Below are 16,682 nucleotides of genomic sequence, written 5' to 3'. Positions count from 1 at the left end.
AACTCTGCGTAGGTAGCGCCACTACCACTATCTGTCACAATCTGGGGGTCTACCGCAAAACAAGAAAACCGAAATTTCGTTATCCTCTCTATCACTCTTGCATATTCGAGCGTTAAAAAGGCAGATAACTAAATTTCGATTTTCGCGTTTACCAGTACTTAGGACCTTGTTAACAAACCACCTTGATGCATCAATGTCATAATAATTTATTGTCTGTGAAAACTTGTCAAAAACAGTTTAAGGCAAAGTATGTATAAGTTAGGGCGATTGTGCACTACAATGAATTTTACTGTCCGGCAGTCCGAGTTTTTACGGTCCGACATGGCACGCCATTAAATATATATAGTAGCTTGTACACTACACGTAATTTTACCGTCCGACATTTTACTTTTCCCCATTCCGGACCGTTTTTTTCCGGTCCGAGATGTCAGCTATGAAAAACGTGTTTATGCTTGTGCACTGCGTCTGGAATTAGTATTATTCATGACTTGGCCGGGCGGGGGGGCGGGCTAGGGGGGGTGTGTGTTTCATGCCACTGCGCCGCACCTGCAAGTAAAAAGACGGACAAGTGCACAAGCCAATCATCCGTTTTTTTCATGCCATATCGGACCATGAAAACTCAAGACTGCCGGACAGTAAAATTCATTGTAGTGCACAATCGCCCATAGTCTATGAATTTACTGGAGTCGGTACTAGTCGGTAGTACTGCACTCTGGCGGCAGAACATTGTAGTAATATCCCCTATTACTAGATTCCAAAAATATATAATATAATGTCCATTCCATTAATGCACAGATGATAAATAATTTTCCACTAAAAATATTCGTAGAAATAATTATAGTCATGTTGTATACCAGGAAATTCACTCATTTTATTTTATTTATATTGATAAAAAATTAGGCTGCAGTCGATATCGATACTTCGTATCGATACTTGTAGTACATCACTAGTTCACAATGAAAGTGGATATGAAATATCTAATTTTCGATGTGTTTATAGCCTGCTACACCAAAATAAGGCTAAAAGTATCTAAAGCAATACTTACCGGTCTTCATCTAATGGAAATTTCGCCATAAACTTCCTTTTTTGCGATTTTCGCGAGCGTATCAATTGCCACATATTTCGCACTGAAACAACTTAGTTTTCGGTGGCATTTAAACAAAATCTATTGACTCACTGTATGTTCTTATCACGTTTGACTGTTTTGGAAAATAACGAAGGCTTTTAAAAAATAAATTGCAAGAAATACGTAAGTAAAACCTACGAACCGCCATGACAAGCAACAAAGCAATGTGGTTGACAGTTGACTTGACAGATAAATAGCACTGACGTTTTATTTTGTTTTTTTGGCTATGGCTAGGTCACTGAAGTCCATACAAAACCTTTTTTTGTTCCTAGTTGCGTCAGCCTGCTGTGAGGGACAAAACATACGCAAAGGCGACACTGTGATTGGTCGAATTCATTTGTTGCCCACCATTATCCATACTAAAAAAAAGGTGGGGAACAAATAAAATGTGAGACTGTGACAAGAACAAACAATAATAGCTCTTTCGCTGCTACTCCTACTGAAAGATACATAAGACTATCCCGTTCTGTCAGTTACCCCCACCACTCATGCCAGATCCAGGTATATCCTAGATTCATGATCCCAGTGCATCCACCTGTTTGCTGATGACTTTTAATAACAATTCAAAACATGTACCAATAATAATAAAAACATTGTTTATGAAGTAAGTCAATTTATGTTGAATTAAAATTAATGTTGCTTCGAAAAACAAATATTTCTTGGGTGAACGAAGAGCATGCATTATAAATAGTATCTCAAATAGTTACAGTTGTCTGTATTATTTGACAGTTGATTCTGTTAACCTAAGCTAAAAGTTACAGACGTTACAGTACAAAACAAAATAAGTTGTTTTTGTATTATCTTTTTTGATTCCATCGTAGCATATAAATAATGTCTGAATCAGACTTTGAAATTGAATATTTAGATGAGGATGAAGAAGTTGTACAGCAATGCGTGCAAGCAACAGGAATTGCTGATAGCTCTGTGCCCGATGCTTTGAATAGAATACCGGCATCTCCTAAGTATGTTGTGGAACTACCAGCACCGGAATCTAGCTCAGGTTCTCTGCTTGTGGAACGAACACCTGTGGCAAGATCTTATAAGCGAAAAAAGCCGAGAGATGACGACGACTCTGACTATGACCCAACTGATGATTTTGAAGTGCCTGGTCCGCGTCGTTATAAAAAGAAGATGCAAACGTCGACCCCACGACCACCGACGACTGTCGAGCGTAAACCAAGGGTTACCCACATCACGAATAAAAGAGACGATTTAAAGTTTAGAAGAACTTTGGGCTTGAAAATTCCAAACTTTGAAGATCCTCTTTGCTTGCCCGTGAAAGCAGTTTTGAAGGATGAAAGTGACGCAAGAAAATTGAGAAATTGGAATAATTTGTGCTTGAACCATTATAGGAATCATGACACTACTTTAAAGCCTGATGCTGGAGAAACAGTGGGCTCTCAACGAACTGTAGTGTTGAGGAATGTCAAAAATAAATTAACAGGTAAAATCAGGCTAGGCATATTTGCCTTTTATATGCTATTGTATACTTTGGTTGTTCACAAGATAAACCTAATTTTGACATGCTCAAGTTGAATGTAGCAATGTACATCCCGTAGGTACTGATCAGTGCTAAAGCATACCAACAATTTGTTGATTGCAGTCAGGGGCGTATTTACCCTAGGGCCAACCGGGCCATGGCCCGGGGCGCCAACCCCCAGGGGCGGCATGAGGCGGCATATGCCGCCCCTAGCGGATTGCACTTTGTTTTTCTTCCTTGACTACTGGGGCGGCGCAACGTATTGGCCCGGGGCGCCAAATTTCAAAATACGCCCCTGATTGCAGTTGTGTTGATAAATGCTTAGCAAATTTATTGATGTCACTCTAAAGGAGGTCTCTCTCTCTCTCTTTAGGACATTATGAATTAAGAATGCACTTCAATATTATTTTATGTTTAAGGCAAAAGTGAAACAACAATATGGGGCAAGCTGACAGTGCAGAGCGAAACTGACAAGAAATCTGAAGTGTTCCAATCTGTACTACCCAAATACAGAGAGGCCAAAGTCCTGGACTTCCCGGTGACTGCATCCAGGAAGGGAAAGAGTGTGCGGAATGTGGACACAGTTGTGCTTGTCAAGGAGGATGAAAAAGAGGAGACGCTTGTGGTCTACAAGCCTAAGCAAGCTCTTAGTGCCATCTATAAACTAATTGAGGAAACAAAGTTGGTATTGCACATACTATATCATGGTATAATAATATACTCCGCCTGGTACTCTCTTCCCGTCTTTTCGGGGTCACGTGACTGACACAAGCCTACGTCATCATGCGACAGCGCTATATGATAATATGCGATAGCGCTATATAAAGTGGCAACATTATTGTAACGTAGGCTTGTGTCACTCTGGGAAGAGAAGACCATGTTTTATTAGACTTGCACTATATGTTAGAATATTATAATGTAATTATTATTGGCTATGCACTTGTATACATAATAATTTTTAGAGTTCCATACCCAAAGGGTAAAACGGGATCCTATTGCTAAGACTCCACTGTCTGTCCATCCGTCTGCCTGTCACCAGGCTGTAACTCATGAACCGTGATAGCTAGACAGTTGAAATTTTCATAGATGTATTTCTGTTGCCACAATAACAACAAATACTAAAAACGTGATTTTTCTTTTCGTTTTTTGTAATGGTATGAAACCCTTCGTGCGCGAGTCCGACTCGCACTTGGCCAGTTTTTTGTTAATCTTTAGCCATTCAGGAATCAAAACTTGCCAAGACAAATTTTGATTTGTCAAAGTGAAGATTTCTATATAGGATTCTCATACCTACTAATATAAATTATGTCTCTATTGTAAATAGGTTTGACTTAATAGCTTATTTTCTAAACAGAGCTGGTGGTGGTATAAAAATAGTGTAACCCCCTTATTCATAAAACTTCACGGGCCTGATTTCGTTAAATTATGTTTTTCCCTTTCTTACAAATACATAAGTCAAAATGACAGATAAGGACAAACGATTATTAGCTAATTGTGGTTTGCAGCGCGTTTATGAATAAGGGGGTAAGAGTTTATCCTTTTTAAAGAAGGATATTTAGATTTCAAACTCAAAAGTGTCAATGATTTTGTCTTGCAGTGAAACAGAGGACCCCAACAAGGAAGACGAAAAGAAGAAGTACCTTAAGGAACTAACAGCTTGCAAATTATGTGCCCCCTGTTACCAAGGCTCATGGCGCGGCTACAACAAGACTGATAATAAGAAAAGTTAGTATGCCCTTATGACTGTAAATTAAATCCTCAAATAAAAATGTTTCCAATTTCCAATCAAGTAGTTGTTCCAATGGCCACATAACACACTTTACAATGGACTCCTTTTGTTTCACATAAAGTTTTAAGTCAAAATGTATTGTTAGTCATATTATCATTAGTCCTAAAACTGAAACCATTAACTTTTCAGGAGTTTCGTAAGGTTATCCTATAGGTAGGGTAGGTTAGGTTTGTTTTATGGCAACCCTGAAAAGTTACGCGTTTCAGAACCAAACTAACGAAAATGCGGACAAAGAATACATTATGTCTTAAAACTTTTTCGAAAACAATAGAGACCCTTTAAAATGATCTACAACAATAATATATTATACAATACACAGGTACGGGTGGTATTCCACCTGTGCAATTTCTTTGTCCAATGTCATTGCGTCTCACTCTCTCATTAAAGTAAAATATGAGACGCAATACACATTGGACAGATGGAATACTACCCTTATGCACTTTCAATACCATAAGCACACTCATCAGTCATCAATCAATCTAAGATAGGGTAAAAACAGAAACAATTTATTAAAGTTTTTTGCTGGATTGTTTCTTTACCTAATTGTTCAAACACTAATTCTATTAGAGAGAGATGATGGCAAAGATTATCTTTTATTTCATTATTGATATTTACTATTATTCTTCAGAGAGTGTGACCTGCCCAATTTGCGAGCGAACATTCGTGAGCGTGTACAACCTGCTCGCGCACGTGAAGACACACAGCAGCGAACACGTGAAGCGCTACAAAAAGGCGCTCTCCAGGACCCTGGCTAGTGTAAGTAGCACAGTCTATATAGACATACACGATTGTTTCCTTTAAAAGGGCTCCCAGACCCATTTTATTTACTTTAAGTAATAGACTTTGTGCGGAAAGAGAATGGAATGTATGGGGCCCAATACATTCCACGACTCTTCTCTTTCCGCACAGACTCTAGAAAGAGAAATACTTAAAAGTGTAAATTTGCAAAATATTGAGTTTGCATATTTGTCAGCTAAAGGAGATGGTTATGACGTATGTTTTGTAACGTGAGTGACGTTCAGCAATCTAGTTACCAAAAATCATGGCACTGAACATAAAGCTACATTTTTTCACTAGTTATTGCATTTTATTATTCGTTTGCCTACATATATGTAATAATTCGGCCTATATATGTTTCACTGCTGGTTACTGGTCTCCTCCCATATATGCGAGAGATTAGGCTATATTCCCTATCGTGGCCCAAAAATGGGTTGGGGACTTCACATACATAATATCTTTTGTATTTCTTTGCAATGTATATGTATAAAGGTTTCCTCATTGTGTTTTCCTTCACCAAAACTTACTGATAATAGTGATAATTAAATAGTATTTCGTATATAAGTCTAAGAAACTTATTGGTACGATCCGGAGTTCAAATCCGTTACCTAAATGAGAATAACACATCTTACCGTTTTGCCTATACATTGTCTAATATTTGCGCATTATTCCTCAGGTGGTGGAGTACCATTATAAGTGCCGCATTTGCAACGAGAAGTGCTCCAGCATCAGGGATCTTCGCAGACACGTCCTCACTCACCAAAGTAAGTGATCTCGACCACATCAGCGCTTCTGCCAAGAACTATTATCCCTCGCCTAATGGAATTACCTCACCCCGCGACACTAGGCTGACGATCTATTGCCAGAATTTCATATGGGTGCTTGACAATTTCAAGTTTAAAAAACGGGGCTAGTGCGAGTCGTACTCGCGCACGAAGAGTTCCATACCATAATGCAAAAAACGGAAAAATAACGTACCATTCAATTACTGACCCCGCCCGACGTTGCTTAACTTCGGTCAAAAATCACGTTTGTTGTATGGGAGCCCCACTTAAATCTTTATTTTATTCTGTTTTTAGTATTTGTTGTTATAGCGGCAACAGAAATACATCATCTGTGAAAATTTCGTCTAGCTATCACGGTTCGTGAGATACGGCCTGGTGACAGACGGATGGACGGACGGACGGACGGACGGACGGACGGACAGACGAAAGGACGGACAGCGGAGTCTTAGTAATAGGGTCCCGTTTTACCCTTTGGGTACGGAACCCTAAAAATGACAACATTTTCTTGTACAGTCGCCATGAGATATATCGGAGCGGCCGAGGTATTCACAATATCTGAACAAGCACTCTAACGCGTTAACGATAGAGGCGTGCTCCGCGTGCTCAGATATTTGCGAGCATTGGCCGCTCCGATATATCACATTACGTTAAAATATTTTCAACTTTTTGAGTTTACACTCACAACGATGGCGCGGGAAACTAATTAATTACGTTATTTACCTACTGGAAATCCATAGTAAAGCTATTTGTCCACTTTGGCGATCGCTAGCCACACAGCATTTTACAGCGATATCAGTTGTTCTAAAGCCCATAACAGCCTAACATCAGACCGCAATATAGCACTATAGCCATTAAATATATTGAAATGAACAAGTTCACAAATTAATATAAAATATATGGGAGACCGAGCTTTGCTCGGGAAACATATAAAAACTCAAATATGCGCGTCTTCCCAGAGATAAGACCTAGCTAGATCGATTTATCGCCCTAGAAAACCCCCATATAGCAAATTTCATCGAAATCGTTGGAGCCGTTTCCGAGATCCCCAAAATATACCGGGTGTGGCCTGTAACATGAGCAAAAAATTAAACTGTAGGCTCCTCATACTGACCAACATTTGTTCAGCGACTTTTAAAAATAACTTGGGGTTTGATTTTTAATACACTTTAAAGTTTATTCTAAGACGCAATGTATTGCGAATTTTGTTATGTTTTGTATGAAAAATAGGGAGTCTAAATACTTCATAATTTTTAAAAGTTGTAGAAAAAAAGTGTCACCGTTTGAGGAGTACACTCTATGTTTTAATATTTGCTCGTGTTACAGGCCACACCGTGTATATACATATAAATAAACAAGAATTGCTCGTTTAAAGGTAAACAAGTGTTTTTTCAATTTTAAAAGTGGAAAAATGACTGTCTTAGGTGAGACTTGAACTCACGGCCTCTGGATCGATACTCCAGCGCTCTGCCATCTGAGCCACCAAGACCTCATCCATAGCCAGCAAATCTTTCCACCATATTATGGGTCAAGGGGACCCTAGCGACATCTACCGTAAAAGTGTTACACTTCTTAACCTTTTCGACGCCGTGTCAAACACAAAAGCTGTCACTCAGACGCCACGTCACCGAAGTGTCAAAACTGAAATTGAACTTTATGTATATTATGCACGTAGGTCTATGTTGCTCTGTGATCTATGACCGATTAATCGGTCTCTGGCGTTGAACCTGCGGTGCGGATATATCGGTCATTGGAGTCCAAAAGGTTAAACGGCCACCGGAGTTCCAAGTCATATTGGAAATTCACCAGTTACGATGTGCTACCCATACCAATTTTAATTTGTAACAAGCAAAAACGTCTGCGAGCGATGCTATTAAAATTTATTCTAAGCTTAATAGCATCGTGCGCAGACGTTTCTGCTTGTTAAAAATTAAAAGTGGTATTTTACTCATTCATGTACCTAATTATAAACATCTGATAACATGTTCTTTTTCAGGTCTTGAGCAGTTCCAATGTGAAGCATGCAACCGCGTAATAAGAAATGACTTTACTATGTAGCTGGTGACCGCCTACTACTATGTAAGTGCAAATTAATCTTATAAGTACCTAGGGTAATAAAATTATTTTTGGAACTGATTAATTATGTATATTATTTATCTGGACATAAAACCTTACAAAAATTCTTGCTCTTTAGAAACCTACTATATTTTTAACCTTCTTTGGCTAGTAAGTTCCGCTATATGCATGAGTTAAAAAAAAAACCGAAATTATATCCTACAACAATTAAATAATATACTTAAGTGATAAGTCCTCATTTTCCTCTCTGTATAATAATGTTAATATACAGATATTAACATTATTAAAAATATTTTGACACAGTTTGTTGTATATGAACCATAGCTATGCCCCTAGGGATGTTTGATTTTTTCGAATCTTTAATTATTATAAGAGTTAGGACCATTTAAAAATTTGTATGAAATCGCTCCTAGTTTTACACAATTAAAAAATCGAAAAAAGTCAAACATAATGCACCTATGTTAATTTACATCAAAATTATGTTAAAACATTTTCCATAATGTCAATATCCAGAGTGAAAAATGAGGACTACGTTTAATAATATGTCGAAGCGGCCGCATTGTATCCTCACGTTTACACATTTCTCACGTTCGTCATTCCAAAACTTCGTTATTCTTATTATTATTCTCTTTATTTATTTCTCATCTTAAGTTAGGTTATTTTATAATATGAATATAAAAGTAAAATATAAAAACACTTACAAAACAATAAAAAATAATATAAACACATTATAAAAAACCTAACCTAGGGTGCCGCCAGCAGCGGGGCAAGGCCCAAGCTACCGGTGGTCAGGGCTGCAGAGAGAGGAACCGGCGGACTATCCGCGCCGTGTCCAAGATCACCGCCTTCTGCATCTGACCCTTGATCCAACCACCTAGCGAGAGTCTCTCAAGGTGTTGGTCGAGACTCTTCGCTATTAGACCGTTTACTGAAACGACTATTGGGACAATGATCGTCGAATCAACATCCCACATGGCGGTTATCTCGTGAGCCAAGTCTAGGTACTTACTGGACTTGTCCTTCTCGGCCTTCACGTGATTCTCATCATGGGGGATGGTGATGTCAACGAGCACGGCCCGACGTTGCGATCGATCTATTATCACAATATCAGGCTTATTCGCTACAATAGTCCTGTCAGTGATGATAGATCGATCCCAATAGAGCGTGGCACGACCATTCTCGTACTTGTAGTACGGTACTTCGCGGCCCACAAGGTCATATAGAAGACCAAGTTGCTGGTGAATAATCCTGGCTACGAGATTATGTCTGTGCAAGTACTCGCCGTTAGCAAGATGAGAGCAACCGGAAATGATATGCCTGAGTGACTCTCCGGGACGGCGGCATGCCCGACAGATGTCGACCGTACCGTCCTTCAGGATATATTTCCGATAGTTGTTCGTCATCATCACTTCGTCCGCAATTGCACAGGCAAAACCCTCGGTTTCTCCGAAGAGGTCCCCGAATCGTAACCAGTTCACCGACGCGAGCAGGTCCACATCGGGTCCCGTGAGGGCCTTGTAGAACCGCCCGTGTAGCACCTTACTCTCCCATGCCGCCTTGCGATCCGCAGTACTTAGTACCACAGGTTTGCGCCAGTTCTCGTTTGCCAAGGAAAGCGGCGTGAGGTTCCTATCTACTGCCACCACATCACGATGCATCCCACACTCGTTGTTAAGGAAATAGTTCCTGAGATTGTACACCTCGTGGTTGTGGAGATCCTTGGCGTTTAGGAAGCCTCGGCCTCCACACTTCCGTGGGATGTACAATCTCATAACTGACGAGCGTGGGTGTAGCATGCGATGTGCGGTGAGCAGTGATCGGACCCTCCGATCCAGGGCGTCCAGCTCGGTCTGAGTCCACCTTAGTATGCCAAAGGAGTATGTGAGTAGAGGCATTACCCAGGCGTTGAAGGCGCCCACTTTGTTGCCTCCTGACAAAAGACTGTTAAGGACTTTTGTGAGCCGACTGAAAAAGCGCTCCTTCACCGACCGTCTAATACCCTCGTCCTCAATACCCAACGACTGTGACATACCAAGGTATTTATAGGTTTCTGATTCAGAGATAGATCTGAAAGACATTGTCTCAGAAAGTTGTAAATTTGTTGAATTTACAACCCTCCCCCGCTGTACATGCATTACCGCACATTTATCGACACCAAACTCCATGTGGATGGCACTACTGAAGACTTCGGTGGCTTTCAGTAGCTCCAACAAGTCTTGGCTATTTGGTGCAAATAATTTGAGGTCATCCATGTACAGAAGGTGAGAAATGACTTCACCCTCTCTCCGAAGCCGGCAACCTAGTCCCAAATCCTTCAGCAGGGTGCTGAGGGGATTCAAAGCTAGGCAGAACCACAGGGGACTCAGACTGTCGCCCTGAAAGATTCCTCGCTCAATCCTTATAAAATCCTGCGGGCCCGGGCGGTCATCCCAGCCTCCTGGTTGACGAAGGACTGTGGTCCACTGTCTCATACACGCGCTTAGGGAGGCTCTCAAAGCTGCATCAACTTTATACAGCTCTAAGACCCTCCCCAACCATGAATGAGGCACCGAATCATAGGCCTTCTTGTAGTCAATCCAAGCGGCCGAGAGGGCACCCTTGTTCCGCCGGATTTGTTGGCAGATGGTGGTGTCTATGAGGAGGAGCTCTTTAGTACCACGGGACCCAACCCTACATCCATTTTGAGCGGAAGCCAGAATATTGTTTGCGACAATGTGCGCGTTGATTTTTGCTCTCAAAATGGATGTAAGAAGCTTGTAGAGTGTAGGCAAGCATGTGATGGGTCTGTAGTTCTTCGCTTCCGTGGTACTACCGGACTTATAGAGCAGGAAGGTGACACCAGTTGTTAAGGAAGGTGGGAGAGAACCAAGCTCGAGGGCTTGTTGAAATTGTGCTGCCAAGCAGGAGTGCGAGCATCGGAACCACTTTAGCCAGAAGTTGTGCAATCCACTGAACTGGAAAAGTCCTGGGCCGTGCGGATGGCACAACTGACGTCATCGGGGCTGATGGTGACTGCCCCAATAGGTTCGATGGACTCGCACTCACGCTCGACAACACTCATCCAACCCCCCTCGGTGTGTCCGACAGGCACCGACCAGATGCTACGCCAGAAGTCGGTCATGGCAGTAACATCCGGCGGCTGCGTGTCGGGCGTACGAAGGTTGGTTTCCTCCCACTTTCGGTACACCTTCCTTTGGTCACCTTGAAAAAGGCGATTCTGCTGAAATCGATCCACACGCTCTCTGTAGCGGCGAATACGGTTTGCCCATGCATAGACTTTCTGCTTTAGAAAGTCGATGCGCTCTGTGACATTGGCCATGTAGTCGCGGGGCCTAATATCCGTCCCCGCGAACTCCTGGTTCACAAAGCGCATTACTCGGGGGCGATTGTTGCCCCCCCTGAAACAGATCAGCTTTGCGATGAGAGTCCTAAACGAGGTGATACGTCGCTCGATCCGCGCTTGCCATGCAGGGACACCTCCGACGGTCCTAGGTGCACGTTCAGCGTCCGGGAACTTGACGCGAGCAACACGGCACGCCGCGATGGCTCCGCAGTACATGATCGAGTGCGTATCATCTAAATCTTTACTAGTCCGCAAATGTGGTTCTAGTAAAGCGTTTAGGGCTCCCATTAGCGCTAGATTGCGTCTATTCATAGGCAGACGTGGTAATCGGGGCCTAGAGTTGGTTGTGGCGCGATACTGCGTAATCGCCTCTTCCAAAGTCCTCCTCAGTTGCTCATTAGCAGTTGTACTCACATTCTGACTCGCGAAGTCCCCCTCGTCGGTACAGAAATCAACCCGTGGCGCCCCCGGTGCCAGGTCGGGTGCGGGCACCGGATCCGGCGACGTGGCGGGCAGATCTCGCACCGAGGTGGAGTCCGCGCGAGCAGAGAGAGCCTCCTGGCGAAGCCGATCAAGTGTCGCGTCATCCAAGCGCTTTAGCCGCTGAATGACGCGCACCTGATCCGATAATCGCTGCTCCGACACGGTGATGGTAGGTTCAAGAACCTGAAACAGAGGCAGTATTCTCGAACGATAGGCTGATAGCTGTGTTCCCCCCTCTGTAGCCCCATAATAGGCGCGCATGACATTCTCGTTCATGTTTCGAGTCCATCTCATGCGTCGCACTATACCATCGGTAGCGGGAGCCGTGGGCGGGGCAGGATGTCCCGCAGGCCCCAAGCGTGCCGGCAGCGGTGGCCGCCCTCGTCGCGCAGGTGGTCGTGGCGGCGGCGGCGGCGGCCCGCTCTCGTCACTGGACCCGTCTGTGTCAGGCGCCGTTGCAAACTCGTCGCCTGACGACGTTGTGGACGCGGAACTGGACGGAGCGGGCGGTGGTGGTCGTGCGTTGTTGGTCGACTCCGCTGCACGTCTTTGACTCCTCGTAATCATTCTTTGCATACGTTATTTACTGTTTTGCCGTAATATTGCGTTGACCGTTTTGTCAAACAAATGTCATGTCCGTGGCGTGTGTATGGAATTTGAGTCACACGTATTTTATAGTTGATATTTTATATTTCCACATATTTAGCCAGGTCAAAGGCTCATTTGATGGCAAAATACACAATAGTTTTAACAATAAAAACGTATAAAAATATAATTATGTAGCTGGTGACCGCCTACTACTATGTAAGTGCAAATTAATCTTATAAGTACCTAGGGTAATAAAATTATTTTTGGAACTGATTAATTATGTATATTATTTATCTGGACATAAAACCTTACAAAAATTCTTGCTCTTTAGAAACCTACTATATTTCTAACCTTCTTTGGCTAGTAAGTTCCGCTATATGCATGAGTTAAAAAAAACCGAAATTATATCCTACAACAATTAAATAATATACTTAAGTGATAAGTCCTCATTTTCCTCTCTGTATAATAATGTTAATATACAGATATTAACATTATTAAAAATATTTTGACACAGTTTGTTGTATATGAACCATAGCTATGCCCCTAGGGATGTTTGATTTTTTCGAATCTTTAACACATTCAACACCAAGAACCCGACTGTCGGGTACACTGTTCGTAGCGACTACGCGCTACATACGACGAAACCGTGGCTACGCGCTACGAGCGTAACCCGTAGCACTTAGTGGTATTGAATGTGTTAATTATTATAAGAGTTAGGACCATTTAAAAATTTGTATGAAATCGCTCCTAGTTTTACACAATTAAAAAATCGAAAAAAGTCAAACATAATGCACCTATGTTAATTTACATCAAAATTATGTTAAAACATTTTCCATAATGTCAATATCCAGAGTGAAAAATGAGGACTACGTTTAATAATATGTCGAAGCGGCCGCATTGTATCGTCACGTTTACACATTTCTCACGTTCGTCATTCCAAAACTTCGTTATTCTTTATTATTACACATACGGTAGTCGTCAACACTAGAAATCCGCAATAAATAAGTTTTTCACTTCTCTTGCTCAAAAAGTGCACCTTTATGTCGTGCGTAGACGACATAAAATCGCATTTTATGCTCTAGAGCATAAAAGTAAATTTTTCTTCTAAGACTAAGGTAATCGGTCTCAACAGCCAAACAGTTAAAACATATTGCACAATTTTACTGAGCAATAAAATTGTGTAGATGACAAAACTTGTTATATTATTTTATTTTTGCTACAATTTATTAGAAGTCCGTATTTTCTGTCATTAAATTTAGTAAATCACATAAAATAGGAGTCGATTATCGTTCAAAAATGCTCCGAAATGTTTGATTGGCAGAAAACCAAGCGTCTGAAACTCTGATCACATGTTGAAAATTAAAAAAATATATATTAAAAAGTTAGTTGGCGGGAATTGGTTATGTATTATGTTCTTTCGCTTTACGCCAATTTCGTGGTGTAAATTGCCGTGAAAATGTGTTTTATTTTCCTCGCAATCGAAGTGAAAAGCAGAGTGTACAACAAGGGCATAAATGTCCATTTTTACCCTCGTCTACTATTTTGGTCTTCGCTTTGCTCAGACCAAAAAATTGCCTCGGGTAAAAATGGGTCACTTTATGCCCTTGTTGTACAATCTACTATTATTTAATTCAATTAAACTTTTCAAATGCAGAATCAATATTTTGCTCCCCCTCATTTTGAACGATCAAACAAGGGGTGCAGTAATTACACATGTAACGCCATGTGGTACATTTGTTGATTATTCCTATCATACATTATTAAATTTATTAATTACTACATACATTACTACATTAGATATACTTAAATTTTACCTAGTTAGATGACAACTGACAATGCAATTAATGACTAGTTCATAAAAGTGCACTTACGTCATGTACTTAATGATTCGGCGATATATATTTTTAATTAATTAAATTGCTCTAATGATAGTAGTCAATATTATGATTAACAAGCAAACGAAAAAACCTTTTATTTTTTAGATAATAACTAATAATAACTTAGCCTATATATACGTCCCACTGCTGGGCACAGGCCGGCCTCCTCTCATGCGCGAGAGGGCTTCGGCTATAGTCCCCACGCTAGCCGAATGCGGATTGGGGACTTCACATACACCTTTGAATTTCTTCGCAGATGTATGCATGTTTCCTCATGTTTTCCTTCACTGAAAAGCTAGTGGTAAATATCAAATGATATTTCGTACATAAGTTCCGAAAAACTCATTGGTACCAGCCAGGATTTGAACCCGCGACCTCTGGATTGAAAGTTGGGCGTCATAACCACTCGGCCACCGCCGCTTATTTTTAACATACCGGTTAAAAAGGGATTTGTGATGATACCAGCGTTTATTTTTAGCTAGATTAGATCTATTATAAGTTGGTTGCGCGTTTTTATGATATTAGCTATATATTATGTTATATAGAATTTTAGATTTATTTAGTTGGAACTGCAACTTGCCATAATACTTATGTACCTACCTATGTGAGTTCATAAAGTTCGCTGGATAGAAAATCAAACGGATTAGGTACATATTCCACAAATTGGACTAGGCATGCTTCTCCTTAATACGGTTTTCCCCTAAAACGTGGCTTGCTTTTTGCTGAGTCCTTTTATAATCGTATTAAGCAGGTTTAACGGAATAGTCCACATCACAAATCAAAAGCGGTTACTATAAGTCGATTTCCCTTCAGTGACTATCAAAGAACTTTAGTTAAAGTCATGATGCGTTTTTAGTATATTTTTTGTTCCGACGTCATAAATCAAGTAGCTTTATCCAGTGAACTATACGCTCCCATTCTATTGGTATCCCATAGTATCCCTATCCCCTGTCATATCACCCCATCGGACCCCAAATTTGACGCGTGACGTCAACAGTTCATTGACCTCACCCCCGCGTTCAATGACCTCTGATTTTGGGATGTTGTACATATTACGAAAACAAACTTTCTAAGGGAAAGTTTGGGATACGGATAAAATACTTACAAATGGTTGTTTATATTTATTTAGGTATCTTTTTAGGTCGCAAGGTCGAACTCCACCCGCAACAAAAATGTTAAAAATTGTTCATTTTTCACTCCAAAATTTTGTAATACATACTTAGTACAGTTGTTATTAGTAAGTTATCACGTTCCTTTCACTTTATTAAAATGTATTTACTACTTAAAAAAAACTCGTATGTACTCTGTCAACCAAAAGAAAAATGAGTGGCTAAATAGCAGTATGAGATATTTTCAAAGTAGAAGTGACTATTTTGGTACTAAATTCGTATGTGTAGGGACTACCTCAGGCTGCTGGTTAACAGTTGTGCGGTGGTTTTCTTCAGAAGGTAGCGTCATTTCTTAATCTAGTTTTAATAACTAATCAATTTAGCTACTTACTTAACATATTATTGGTCATACGCAGCTTATCCTTCAGCCAGTCCGTAGTTCCAAATTGCCTTCCTTAAGTAGTAAACTTATAAATAATTATTAGTGTTTCTTATCATGACTTAAAAAAATGCCAAAGTGCTAGAATAAATCTCTACATGGGCTAAACACATTTAAAAAAAAAAGGTAACTTCTGTGGACACTAAGAATAAAAGTAAACGAGTTACGAGTACGTATTATATACCTGTCGTCATCTTATTTGAGTCTCAAGTACTGAAAAAATATATCCCGCCTATAAGCCATATGTTAAATTCTCTAACAACCGGAGTCGCTTTGTCTGTAATTTTCTGTACAAAACTGTCTGCCGATTTTTGCGGGGGAGGGGCATGTCAAATGTACCATATACTTACTTTACTCTTTGGTCCATACCATGAGTATGACCATTAGACGAGGTTTTCGACAGAGGGGTAAGCTCTTAAAGGTTTCTTTTCGACTCCGGTTGTTCAATTCTCTAAGGTAACGGCGTTGATTTCTATATCCATTTGCCACCTTATTTCATTGTAATAGGATGTAAATTGTTGTTAACATTTTTACCGTTTTGATGGGATTGCCCGTATCACTATAGATTTACCAGTCGATTGCACATTGCAGAATTGACTTGATTTAATTAAATAAAAACACTTACCTAGAATTAGACCAAGAAAAGTCTGCAGCGATTTTGATAGCCCGCGAAGTGCAAGTGTTATTTTAAACGTCAAACATCCATGAAATTATGACGTATAAATAACACTTGCACTGCGGGGGCTATCAAAACCGCTGCAGACTTTTCTTGGTCTAACTCTATTTACTTAAATCTAATACACCAAACTGTAG

General features: G+C 40.6%; 1 protein-coding gene across 1 annotated transcript; it reads left to right on the top strand.

Annotated features, from left to right (window-relative positions):
* The first annotated feature begins 1,886 nt into the window (after nt 1-1,886).
* Nucleotides 1,887-8,065, top strand: LOC134804483 (zinc finger protein 809-like). The gene is made up of 6 exons (XM_063777534.1): nt 1,887-2,570; nt 3,026-3,287; nt 4,204-4,331; nt 5,024-5,151; nt 5,849-5,936; nt 7,951-8,065. The coding sequence occupies exons 1-6, from the start codon at nt 1,958-1,960 to the stop codon at nt 8,010-8,012; spliced, it is 1,281 nt and encodes a 426-aa protein (XP_063633604.1). The 5' UTR covers nt 1,887-1,957; the 3' UTR covers nt 8,013-8,065.
* Nucleotides 8,066-16,682: the final 8,617 nt, after the last annotated feature.

The sequence above is a fragment of the Cydia splendana genome, chromosome 2 (genome assembly GCF_910591565.1).
Source record: "Cydia splendana chromosome 2, ilCydSple1.2, whole genome shotgun sequence".
Lineage (NCBI taxonomy): Eukaryota > Metazoa > Arthropoda > Insecta > Lepidoptera > Tortricidae > Cydia > Cydia splendana.
Note: the sequence above shows the minus strand (reverse complement) of the source record. Positions and strands in the feature narration are given on the sequence as shown.

Bases quoted from the DNA above. Each gene is read 5' to 3' on its own strand.
- LOC134804483 (XM_063777534.1), top strand. From the start codon at position 1,958: ATGTCTGAATCAGACTTTGAAATTGAATATTTAGATGAGGATGAAGAA. The intron at 3,288-4,203 runs GTTGGTATTGCA...TTTGTCTTGCAG, and splicing joins AAACTAATTGAGGAAACAAA to TGAAACAGAGGACCCCAACA. The intron at 4,332-5,023 runs GTTAGTATGCCC...ATTATTCTTCAG, and splicing joins CAAGACTGATAATAAGAAAA to AGAGTGTGACCTGCCCAATT.